The sequence below is a fragment of the Stigmatopora argus genome, chromosome 3 (assembly GCF_051989625.1).
Source record: "Stigmatopora argus isolate UIUO_Sarg chromosome 3, RoL_Sarg_1.0, whole genome shotgun sequence".
Taxonomy (NCBI): Eukaryota; Metazoa; Chordata; class Actinopteri; order Syngnathiformes; family Syngnathidae; genus Stigmatopora; species Stigmatopora argus.
The window spans coordinates 1739040-1752833 of NC_135389.1; the positions used below are offsets into that span (position 1 = coordinate 1739040).

A 13794-nucleotide genomic window follows, 5' to 3' on the forward strand; every position below is an offset into this window, starting at 1 on the left:
ACATGAATAAATATATAAATAAGCGTGTTGCTTAGCACATATATACATACATACACATAAATATACATGCATGCATACGGTAGGTCTCAACACTCAGCCATTTTTTTGTTAAAGAGCCTGACAGCTGATGGGAGGAAGGATCTGCGGAAGCGCTCCTTCCTGCAATGAGGGTGCCGCAGTCTATTGCTAAAGGAGCTTCGGAGGGACTCCACAGACTCATGCAGGGGGTGGGAGGTGCTGTCCATGATGGACATCATCCTGGTCAGCATTCTCCGCTCTCCCACTTCCTCCACAGAGTCCAGAGGACAGCCCAGAACAGAGCTGGCCCTCCTGACCAGCTTATTCAGCCTGTTCCTGTCCCTCTCCGTGCTCTATATATATATATATATATATATATATATATATATATATATATATATATATATATATATATATATATATATATATGTATATATATATATATATATATATATATATATATATATATATATATATATATATGTATATATATATATATATATATATATATATATATATATATAATACTATATACAGTGGTACCTCGAGATACGAGCTTAATCCGTTCCGGGACTGAGCTCGTAAGACAAGATTCTCGTAACTCGAGCGGAAGTTTCCCATTGAAATGAATGGGAAACAAATTAATTCGTTCCAACTCTCTGAAAAAAAAACACCAAAAACAGGATATTGGATTGAAAAAAATGTTTTATTTCTTATAATTCGCCATATATTGACAAAGTAATAAATAACGAGTGGTTTGATAGTAATAATGTGTTTAATAGGAGTAAAATTAGACACATTTCGCGGAGGGTAGAGACAGCGGCATACACGGAGGCGGGGGGGGGGGGCTGTTCGGGGGGGCTTTATCCACGGCAACAATGCACTCGTAAACGAACAAACAAATTTAAATTAACTTGGATAACTATATACAGACACTCAACGTTTAATGTAACTTCAAACAAAACTAAATTCTAAATTTGTTGTAATCTTTTTTACCTTACGTAGTTCTATGGGTTGACACCACCTGGCCGGTCCGCCGAAGTCTTCAAAACGAACGCATTAAGAGTTGTTTGTTTTTGTCTACCCTTCAAAATATTTCGATAATGTCGCATACAAATGTCATCACAATAGGATAACGCACGACCACTTGCCAACGAGAAATAGTCTTTAAAGAACGATCGCGGGAGCGTCTTTCCTTCGAAAGAATAACAGGAAATACAATAGTTGAGCTTACCCACGTATTGATTGTGGGTAATGAAGTTTTATTCTGAGAAAGGTTGCCATTGACTATGGGTGTTGTGTGCACAAGTATACTTCATTACCCAGAATGCCCTCTTTTTGCCCGCGCTTTGTGCGTTTCCTGGTCGTATGAGAAACTCGTCTGAATTAATCGTTCCGTGCTCGTAGATATTGTTATACACGAAAGATATGCAAAAAGGACCTGGCTTGGTCGCATCACGAAATTTTGATCGCATGACGGGCGAATTATTCGATCGAAATTTCACTCGTAAGACGAGAATTTTGTATGACGAGCGGTTGTATGACGAGGTACCACTGTATATATATATATATATATATATATATATATATATATATATATATATATATATATATATATATATAGTATTATATATATATAATACTACTGGCAAGTATTATATATATAATACTTGCCATCCCTATTTTGTTGCGAGTGAATTTTGTCTATTTTTTTGCGCGTCATTGAGAATTTGTTCCTGTTTTGTCTATTTAAACACCACGAATTGTTTTGCCTATGTCGGATTGTCTGCTTTGTTTTGTACCATGGCAAGGCAACTTGCCATGCCATATTTCCGTTCCATGTTCCACGTTTCCCCATACCCTCCCGTCAAGTTTGATATTGTGATTTGATTTCTAACTCGTTATTTTCCAAAGATCCTGCCTAAGTTATTTAAGTTTTCCTTTGAGCTTCACTTCCCTCTCCTTGCCTGCTTCCCTGCGATTGGGTCCTAATCACTGTTCCCTCTAAGCTGCGCGCGTGCGCAATTGCGCACTACTCTCGTCTTCTCTGCGCAGCAGCAATCCTATGGCGCGCAGTAAAAAAAAAAAAAAAGATTTTTTTTTTTTTTTTTTTTTTTTTTTTACCCCTTTCTTCATGATGGCGCCGTTTAAGCGGTAGCCAGTGGCAGTAGCTCTGTCCACTTATGTTTTTCGTGTTTTACAGCATGTTTTACATGAAAAATTAGAGGGAACATTGACATGCACCTGCTTGTGGCAGGTGTGATACTGGTGTGCCCATAGCGAGCAATGATGATGTCGTGAACGGATGATTCGCCTAAAGACGTTTCGCCGACGGACGTTTGACGGACGGACAGGTCTCCGAATGAACGTTCGTTCAAACAGCGTTTAATGATTAAATACAAATACTAGTATTTGTATTTAATCATTAAACGCTGTTTTCAGCTGGATTTGACCGAATTTGAGAGCATTTGGAGCCGTTTGGCGAATGGACGTATATGGACATTTTTTTGCCTCCATCGCGACATCATCGCGACATTTTACCGAGGAATTCACTTCCCTGGGCTCGGTTCTAATGTCCAAAGAGCTCCAGTATTTGTATTTAATCATTAAACGCTGTTTTGGGCTGGATTTGACCGAATTTGAGAGCATTTTGAGCCGTTTGGCGAATGGACGTATATAGACGTTTTTTTGCCTCCATCGCGATATCATCACGACATTTTACCGAGGAATTCACTTCCCTGGGCTCGGTTCTAATGTCCAAAGAGCTCCAGTATTTGTATTTAATCATTAAATGCTGTTTTAGGATGGATTTGACCCGATTGCTGTCATTTTACGGCTCGGTTCTGCTACATCTGCCCGCCCAAGAGTGCTTATTCCCGGGCTGCCATTGATGGTAGACTAACATTGATTTTTACTATAATTTGGACAACACCGGCGGCGGGTCGGATTAAAAATCCTAACGGGCCATATATGGCCCGCGGGCCGAGGTTGAAAAACTTGTACACACACGATCCGGGGGCGGGGCGAGCGCGCGAATCCCGTTTCGGCGAAACCTCCGTTCGGCCGAATGAACGTTCGGCGGAACGTCCATTCGGCGACCTGCCCGTCTATCAAACGTCCGTCGGCGAAACGTCTTTAGGCGAATCATCCGAGTACCGATGATGTCGCTCACACTGGTACTCAGTGCGCTCAGGGAAGTTGACTTTCTGCTCAGACCAACGAAAAATTAGAGGGAACATTGGTCCTAATTCATGTTTCCTCGCCACGACGTCCGAGGTTCAGTCAATCGCGTTTGCTCTCAGTGTTCCTCACGTGCTTCATAAGTATACAGTTAAAATACACTGCAGCAAGACTTCACTTGGATCTTTTAGTGGGTAGGCTTGATGTTGTCCTGTATCTCATAATCTTTCATTTTGACTGTGTTCTAGTCCTTTTGTTTTCATACTCTATGCGCTCCGCGCTATCGCTATGCTTGCTCAATAATTAGCTTTTCCTCACCATCTTCTTAGACTGCTGACCATTGGTCTGGAACTAGCGTTCACGTCCCATCAGCGACCCAATTCCTTTTGGTGTTTGTGTGGTTTAATTACAGCCTTTATTTACTTTTATCGAACGTTTTTTTCGGAATGTTGATCAAAATTGTTTGACTAAATATAGGTTATGGTTTTATCACCCAGTAATATTTTCAGTAGCATATTTTTGTTTTATATTAATCTCTGTATTCTAATACCAAGGAGAACCTTCTTACCTATTGAAAGTGCGATCATGGGTTTATCTGGGTTTGGGGAGACCTGCATCCCATCCACAATGGCCCTTATGGGATTAAGAGTGTTGTTAGCCATCAAGGAAGATTTCACTTGCCATGTCTCTCTCCGCCTCTTGTCTTTGACAGGATAAGAATTTCCATTGACACTGGCATGGTGGGTGCCCTTCTCAATGACTCCACTCCCATCCAAGTGTTTGCAATTGATAGTGGCTTTGTTTTGTACATCATTCTCATTCATCTGAACCACGTAAGACATGGTATCATCCCTGGAACTATTATGGAAAAGGATTGTTAGAACAAGGTGATGTACAGATGCATTTCTAATGGTATAAATTTTGCATGCTTACATTTATTTTTAAAAAGCCATTACAAGTAACAGTTGTTTAATTGGCAATTTAACACAAATGATCAAACCAACAAATTTAAAGAGCCAGGTACATTCATTCTTTCATTTTCTGAATAGTTTATTCTCACAAGTGTCGTGGGGGTGCTGGAGAATATCCCAGCTAACTCTGGGCACCAGGCGGGGGACACCCTGAATCTGTGGCCAGCCAATCGCAGGGCACAAGGAGATAGACAGCCATTTACGCTCACACTCATTATTAGGGGCAATTTAGAGTGTTCAACCAGCCTACCCTGCATGTGTTTGGGATGTGGGAGAAAACCGGAGTACCCGGAGAAAACCCACACAAGCCCGGGGAAAACATGCAAAGTCCACACAGGTGAACCGACCAGGGATTGAACACACGACCCCAGATCTGTGAGGCCGTCGCGATAACCACATGCCCGCCAGACCGGCAGAAATATTCAACTGCATTTTATTATTATTATTTTGAGTTCACATTTTAAGAAGAAAAACAAACATTTTCAGGATATTCAAATTATCAGACTTATTGTACTGCACAGTGGTATCTCTACCTATAAATGTCTCTACTTACGAAATTTTCAAGTTATGAAAATCCACAATGGGAAAATTTTGTTGCATGACCTGAAACTAAATCAAGTTCATTTTTTTCATTCATCTTCCATACCGCCCATCCTCAAAAGGGTTGCCGGGGTTGCTGGAGCCTGACCCAGATAGCTGTCATCAGGCGACAGGCAGACTACACCCTAGACTGGTCACCAGTCAGTCGTAGGGCACCTAATTCAAGTTAAAAAAACGCAAAATTTCCTAAAAAAAATCAAACATTCCCCAAAACCTGAAAGTTGAGTTGCTCTCCCATTGACTCTCCCAACACGCCGCTAACCGCCCATTGGCTAGGAGGGAGATTCTCTCTGCTCCGTGATGCTATTTGTGTGCCTTCAACCACTGTTCGTAAATTTGGAGTACTTAACAGTGTTTCAGGTGCCAAAAAAGTTGAGTTTTTTTCAATTCATAATTGAATTTTAAGTTGTGTTCTGTTCATGTTTTGTCAGTTGCAAATGTTTGCCTGCTCCTGACTCATTTACATAATTCAACAAGAATAGAAAATAGTTTTGCATGTGTTTGTTATTCATTTTACTGCCATAAAAAATAACGAATGAAGAGTTGGTGCCAATACAGTGTAAGCAAGTATGCAGGAAAAGCCACAAATCACATGTACCTTCTGTAAAAAAGAAAAAGCCCAACCACACTCTGCATAAGTGTAGAAACGTCTTGCAAAAGCCTATGCCAGAAAGAGTTAAGTACATACATTCATTAGAAGGGCTATTTTTCTGTTGTGTCAGACCTGAACATTATTCTAAGAAATGTACAAACCTCAGTGTATGGGAGAAGTGTAGCAAGAAACATCCCACCAGTCTCCATGAAGTACAGTCAGGGAAGAACAAAAGCCACTACCAAATAAGACGAATACATTCAAATGTAACTCCTCAATTTCGAGAAGCACAAGGGATAGCCACAACAAACAGAGTTGCTCGTCAAGTAGGTAACACACAAACAGCTGCTATCATCATCCCTGTTTCCCTTTCAACATCTACACAGCCTACCATCTAATTTCTGAACCGCTTTATCCTCGTTAGGGTCGCGGGGGGTGCTGGAGCTGACTTCGGGCCAGAGGCGGTGAACACCCTGAATTGGTGGCCAGCCAATCACAGGGCACAAGGAGACAAACAACCATTCACGCTCACACTCATACCTAGGGGCAATTTAGAGTGTCCAATAGGCCTACCATGCACGCAGGCCCAGGGAGAATATGGAAACTCCACACAGAAAGATAAGAACCTGGATTTGAACCCAGGTCCCCCCATTGTGAGGCCGACGTGCTAACCACTCGTGCCGCCCGGCCACCCACTGATGCCATCTTGGTTTACAAAATCTTGCATCACAAAGCTCCTTCTCCACTGCAAGAATTTGTAAAAAAAAATCCAACAAATCAACAATAGCTAAGTTCTAGAGGTCACTGTGTATCCCTCCAGAAAGAGTGCATTTAGCCCAGTGCTTCTCGATGATTTTCTGTTGCGCCCCCTCCCCCAAGAATAATTCTACGTTTCGCACCCCTCTCCACCCCAACCAAGAATAGTTGTTTTATATAAAATTCTAAGTAACTCCCTGAGCAAACTCTGACAGGAAGCACGCCACTGCTATCCACCAAGTAAATGTGCAATGGTGCTTTATATTGTAGTCTGGCCCAAAAATATGTTTCTTAATTCAAAAGCTCCCAGTTATCCCACCTTTGGGTGGCCTTAGTACCATCAGTCTACCGGATAAATGTCCATCTTCTTCGAGCTGCGTCTTATCCAGGCTGTGCCAACCTTGGTCTGAAATATCTTGCAAGGACATTTCAAAGATAATGACGCTTCACAAAAATAAACTTTTAGGTTGATGAGGGCCTTGCATGTGTTTCTTCTGAAAGCAAAGCTATCCAACTAATTACAGACTATGAGCTATGACATAGCTCATAGTCTGTAATTAGTTGGATAGCTTTGCTTTCAGAAGAAACACATGCAGTTACATAGCTGCTATGTTCTACAGCAAGGGTGTCAAACTTGGGTTGGTTCACGGGCCGCATTAACGTCAACTCGATTTCATGTGGGATGGACCATTTTAGATATAATATTTATATATATTTTTTTAAAATCTGATTAAAAGTACTGGATCAAAATCCCTAAATATTCTGTTTTTTATACATCTAAAACAATGTTTATTTGAGCTTTTTTTTTCTTGGTAAGGGAAAACGTCTTTTAATCATTTGTTTCTCATTTCCAAAGGAAACAAAACATTTTAAACCTTATATATATATATATTTATATTTATATATATATATATATATATATATTTTATATATATATATATATTTATATTTATATATATATATATATATATATATATATATATATATTTTATATATATATATATATATATATATATATTTATATATATATATATATATATATATATATATATATATGTAAATACAAATGATTTAATGAATGAATGTTAGTATCCATCTTCCGTACCACACATCATCGTAAAGGTTGTGGGGGTTGCTGGATCCTATCCCTGGTGACTTCGGGCGAAAGACAGAGTAGACCTCTGACAGGTTGGCAGTGAGCCATAGGGCACACAAAGAGACAAACGACCATCCACACTCACAATCATACCGCCACCAGCAGGAATCAAGCCTGCCCACACCAGTCAGCACCTCTCCACCATTAAGCAGCTCAAATGTTAGTATGTTCATTAAAAAAATATACATCACTTTATTTCTCTGTTGTTGTTTTTTATTTTACAGATTTTATTACTGTTGATGTTTATGTGTATCATCTTTCACAAAGAAAAAAACAGTAGGGTAGTTAGGTACAGGTAAGAGCATACAGACAAGCACACACACACACATGCACGCACACATGCACACGCACACACACACGCACACACACACGCACACACACACACACACGCACACACACACACACACGCACACACACACGCACACACACACACGCACACACACACACACACACACACACAAGATCAATGAAATAATATCATCAGAATAGGAAAGGGTTAAATAGAAAATATTAACATTTAAAACAGTTTCCTTGCATTCAGTGTGATACAGATAGGTATCATTATTATTTGTATTAACTCAGCAAAATTTTAAACCTTATCTTCAATGTCATGAAAACAATAATATTCTTACCTCATTTTAAATTCACTCTTGAGTAATTAAAAAATAGCATTACCATCAGTGAAATGCTCCTGCAATAATATATTCAAAGTGATTTGATTGTCCCATTTTATAGCAAGACTTTAGAAAATGGGTGTTGAAGGCAGGCCATATTTCCATTGGTGGAGGCTGAGAGGGCTGCTCTGCTACACCCCCTTACATCAATAACATGAACCATACCACGTCCAACCCCTTGCTTTCACCTAATTGCTGAGGGGAAGGGGAGATTTCAACAGACCACACTTCTTGATGTTGTAAGAAGTGCACTGAACTTATCATAAAACACTAATGTGCAAAAAAGTGTGGTTTACTTCGATTGCGATTTTATTTCGTATTGTATATTTAGATGTATTTATTTTACATATTTTGTGCTGTACATTACACACTCATTGAGTATATTATATATTGGTATTGAAAAGCCGCAAGGTATTTCAATGTAACATTGTCTTTTAACTAAATGATTAAATCTATAATCAATATTTTGTAACTGTGCATGATGTTGTTAGCATGCTACAGTCCACCCAAAGAGTTTAAATTGTCGGCCTCCACAACTCAATTTTTTTAGCTGACCAAATGTGCAATACCAAGACATGGAGAAGCATCTCTGAATTTGTGCAATGAAGTTCATTTTTAAACTAGCTAAATTGATGAGAAAATTATTTTCTCTGTCAAAATTTGCCCTCTGCGTCATTTGTTTAACAAAATTAAAGCCTCCAGTGTCTAATATATTTTGAAATTAAGTTTTAAAAACAAATATAATAAAATCGGTTAATTATCACCAGTTCATAAATATATAAAAAAAATATGTGTAGAAAAAAACTACTGCAGTCCATTGGAACTTGCATTCAAAACATTTGACCTTTTATATTTGTTTACAAATTAAAGCAATAGTCCCTATTCACCATTGACTCAACAGTTTGAATTTTTGCTTTTGTTCGTGCGGGTGGCCCGGTGAAGCGAGTGGTTAGCACGTTGGCCTCACAGTTCTAGGAGTCGTGGGTTCGATCCCAGGTCGGTCCTCACTGTTTAGTGTGTATGTTCTACCCAGGCTTGCGTGGGTTTTCTCCAGGTACTCTGTCTTCCTCCCACGTTCCAAAAACATGCATGGTAGGCTGATTGGACACTCTAAATTGCCCCTAAGTATGGCTGAGAGTGTGCATGGTTGTTCGTCTCCTTGTGCCCTGCGATCGGCTGGCCACCGATACAGGGTTTCCCACGCCTCTTGCCTGGAGTCAGCTGGGATAGGTTCCAGTACCCCCCGTGACCCTAATGAGGATAAAGCAGTTCAGAAAATTAGACTTTTGTTCGTATCAGGATAAATTCATGCAAATACTGTGGAGCAAATAAGTATTTAGTCAACCACGAATTGTGCAAGTTCTCCTACTTGAAAAGATTAGAGAGGCCTGTAATTGTCAACATGGGTAAACCTCAACCATGAGAGACATAATGTGGAAAAAAACAACAACTGAAAATCACAGTTTGATTTTTAAAGATTTTATTTCCAAATTAGAGTGGAAAATAAGTATTTGGTCACCTACAAACAAGCAAGATTTGTGGCTGTCAAAGAGGTCTAACTTCTTATAACAAGGTCTAGCGAGGTCTAAACTCGTTACTTTTATTAATAGCATCTGTTTTAATTCATTATCGGTATAAAAGACCTGTCTACAACCCCAGTCTCTCACAGTCCAAACTACACTATGGCCAAGACCAAAGAGCTGTCAAAGGACACCAGAGACAAAATGGTAGACCTGCACCAGGCTGGGAAGACTGAATCTGCAATAGGTAAAACGCTTGGTGTAAAGAAATCAACCATCGGAGCAATTATTAGAAAATGGAAGACATACAAGACAACTGATAATCTCGCTCGATCAGGGGCTCCATGCAAGATCTCACCCCGTGGCATCAAAATGATAAGAGCGGTGAGCATAAATACCAGAACCACAGAGGGGGACCTAGTGAATGACCTACAGAGAGCTGGGACCACAGTAACAAAGGCTACTATCAGTAACACAATGCGCCGCCAAGGACTCAAATCCTGCACTGCCAGACGTGTCCCCCTGCTGAAGCCTGTACACATCCAGGCCCGTCTGCGGTTCGCTAGAGAGTATTTGGATGATCCAGAAGAGGACTGGGAGAATGTGTTATGGTCCGATGAAACCAAAATAGAAGTAGGAGAAAGAATACTGAATTGCATACGAAGAACACTATACCCACTGTGAAGCATGGGGGTGGAAACATCATGCTTTGGCGCTGTTTTTGTGCAAAGGGACCAGGACGACTGATCTGTGTAAAGGAATGAATGAATGGGGTCATGTATTGAGAGATTTTGAGTGAAAATCTCCTTCCATCAGCAAGGACAAGGAGTGACTTCGTAAGAAGCATTTCAAGGTCCTGGAGTGGCCTGGCCAGTTTCCAGATCTCAACCTCATAGAAAATCTGTGGAGGGAGTTGAAAGTCTGTGTTGCACAATGACAGCCCCAAAACATCACTGCTCTAGAGGAGATCTCCATGGAGGAATGGGCCAAAATACCAGCAACAGTCTGTGAAAAGCTTGTGAAGAGTTACAGAATATGTTTGGCCTCCGTTATTGCCAACAAAAGGTACATAACAACGTATTGTGATGAACTTTTGGTATTGACCAAATACTTATTTTCCACCATGATTTGCAAATAATTTTTTTTTAAATCAAACAATGTCATTTTCTGTTTTTTTCCTCCATATTCTGTCTCTCATGGTTGAGGTTTACCCATGTTGACAATTCCAGGCCTCTCTAATCTTTTCAAGTAGGATAACTTGCACAATTGGTGGTTGACTAAATACTTATTTGCCCCAACTGTAGCATAGTCACACATATCTTTAAGGGAACACTTAAATGGGTACAAAAGGAGATGACAATTGGAGGTAGGTAATGCTAAAAACTAATTCAAGGTCAAATTAGAAAACTATGTTTTGTTAAAGTTTAGTATGCGTGTGGGGTGAAGCATGCAGAGAAATGGACCTAAATGCAGGGAACCAGTCAGAGACAGAGGAATGGAGTGCACTAAAGTGTTCCTATAATAACGTAAATTTGTTCATATAACATATACCTCGATATAAAACTCGGGGAAAACTTAAAGTAACAACATAGAGAAAAAAAAACTTCATGGTCCTCGAGCACTGGAGAACTGGACATTTGCATGACCTACTAGACAAACGCAGATGATCCGACAAGGGGCAGACACTGACAAAGGGTTTATATAGACAGATAGGGGTTGACAAGACAATCAGAAACAGGTGGGTGACACGAGAGGCAACGAATAGGAATAGAATAGGGACGGGCAACAAAGGTGAATTCAATGGGTAATCACATGGAAAAGTATACAAAGGGAAAAAGCCAAGAATATTAACAAAAAACCTTAACCCCATAGGAACTCATGCCTAACAATTTCATTGGACAAAAAGCATGTGCAGTGTGCACAAAACAATGCTCACACAACTAGGAAGGAGAAAAGGAAAGGAATTATTAAAAAGCTAGGAACACTGATGTACATGATGAGCTGACATTTTTTACATGTCTTAGACTTTCCAACATCGCTCAATTTGTAAACTACTGCACACATGTAAGAGACACAGCACCCTGTGACCCTGACAAGGATAAGCAGTGTTGAAATTCATTGATGACTCAATTGTTGCACTTCTAAGGGAACCAGTTACTTTTCATTCCTATTCTGTAACATGCATCCTTGTAAGGGTTGCGAGGGTTGCCGGAGCCTATCCCAGCTAAATTCGGGCGAAAGGCAGAGTACACCCTAGCCTGATCGCCAGTCAGCTGTAGGGCACACAGAGGAAAAAAGCGACCATTCCCACTCATAATTAGATCGCCACCATTGGGCATGGAGCCCGCACCTGCCCGCACCGAAGTCCGGTGAATGAGCCAACATCAACCATTAGTAGCGGCAAAAACATTTGGAGTTGGTGTTTGTTAATGTGATAACATTTAATAGTTAATAAAATATGATTGTTAGTATCCATCCAGGGGATGAGTGGTGAAAGCATCTGCCTCACAGTTCTAGGAGTCATGGGTTTGATCCCAGGTCGGTCCTCACTGTGTAGTGTGCATGTTCTCCCCAGGCTTGCGTGGGTTTTCTCTGGGTAATCCAGTTTCCTCCCACATTCCAAAAACAGGTAGAGTAGGCTGGTTGAACACTGTAAATTGCCCTTAGGTATGAGTGTGAACATGAATGGTTGACTGTCTCCTTGTGCCCTGCGATTCCCCCGCCTGGTGCCCATAGATAGTTGGGATAGGCTCCACACCTCCTGCAACCCTTGTGGTTCAGAAAATAAATGAATGAATTTGTCTGCACCTTTGACTGGTTGCCAGTCAGCCATAGGGCACACAGAGAGGCAAATGACCATTCGCACTCACAATCACAATCATCCCGCAATAAGCGGGAATTGAGAAGGCGGACAATATCTTCAGAATAGGAGCAGGTTAAGTAGAAAATATTAAGATTTAACACAGTCTCCCTTGCATTCTGTGTTTTTAACTCAGCAAAATTTTTAAACCTCATCTTTAATGTCATGAAAACAATGATGTTCTTACCTCATTTTAAGTTCACTCTTAAGTAATTCAGAAACAGCGTTACCATCAGTCAAATGCTCTTGCAATAATACATTCAAAGGGATTTGATTGTCCTAATTTATAGCAAGATGGACAAAAATGGGTGTTGAAGGCAGCCCATATTTCCATTGGTGGAGGCCGAGGGAGTCACCCCCCTTTATCACTAACAAGAACCATACTTTCTCCAACCGCTTGCTGTTAATTGCAGAGGGGAAGGGGAGAATTCAACAGAACACACACTTCTTGATGTTGCATTGAATTTAGCATAAAAACAGCAATGTACAAAAGAAAAAGTCTGGTTTAGAACATTGATATCTATTTCCTAAGTATTCATTTTACAGATTTTCTGCTGCACAATACACACTCATTGAGTATATTATATATTGGTATACAAAACTCTCAATGTATTTCAATGTAGACTGTAATCCTTCGAATATTGTGGATAATGTAGACCAGACATGGCCATGATTATCGAAATACCGCGAAGTAGGATCATCCCTATTATTAGTACCATACTACATAATTTCCACAAATGTCCTCATGTCAATAAAAATACAAGTACACAAGAAAATTATAAATAAGTGTATTTATTAAATATTACAGTTATATGCATATGAAAAGACTGTAATGTATTAATATCTAAATCTAATCTATAAATAAAATATGTAAATACTTTATGTACTGTACTCACAGTGAAAATAGTTCCTCTCCGCTTGATTTTAATAATAATTTAAAAAAACTGGATATTCGTAGCTTTAGTCCGCTTGATTTCAATAATAATAATAATAACTAGAGGAGAAAAAACACTTGACCATTCTAACATCAAACATGCTTATAAAGCCACTTCCCTCCCTCACATAGCTGGATCAGATCACCTCTGCCTATCTCTCACCCCCGTTACACTCCACTCCGGAGGAAAACAACGCCACAAATAAAGATAATAAAAACTTGGTCCGAGGACGCACTTTCTCAGCTGCAGGACTGTTTTTCCCGCACCAACTGGGAACTTTTTGTACACGACAACTTCCAGGACTACACGGACTCTGTACTTTCTTACATAAAAAACGGCATTGACAACGTCACTATAAATAAACGAATACGGGTTTTTCCTAACCAAAAACCCTGGATGACCAATGAGACACAGGCACTCATCAAATGCCATAACACCGCCTTTAGATCAGGGGACAAGATAAAATATAGAGCTGCCAGAGCTGAGCTGAAAAGAGGCATTAAAAAGGCAAAGGCAGCATATACTAAGAAAA

At 39.9% G+C, this 13794-nt stretch overlaps 1 protein-coding gene across 11 annotated transcripts in view; it reads right to left on the reverse strand.

Moving 5' to 3' along the window:
• The window catches only part of tat (tyrosine aminotransferase), a 57449-nt gene extending 44824 nt beyond the window's left edge, over positions 1-12625 (reverse strand). For 3 of the 11 annotated variants that reach the window (XR_013299503.1, XR_013299502.1, XM_077595458.1), the window contains exons 1-4: positions 12515-12612; positions 7906-9198; positions 5368-5599; positions 3767-4056 (exon numbers count right to left, since the gene is read on the reverse strand). Coding sequence is in view for 9 of the 11 variants with exons in the window: in XM_077595458.1 (XP_077451584.1) it covers positions 3767-4056; positions 5368-5459 (382 nt within the window). In the remaining 2 variants the exon portion in view is untranslated. Of the gene's footprint in view, positions 1-3766; positions 4057-4131; positions 6234-7905; positions 9199-12514 lie in introns of those variants that run through there. The other 8 variants (XM_077595456.1, XM_077595452.1, XM_077595451.1 and 5 more) reach the window with 7 other exon arrangements.
• Positions 12626-13794: the final 1169 nt, after the last annotated feature.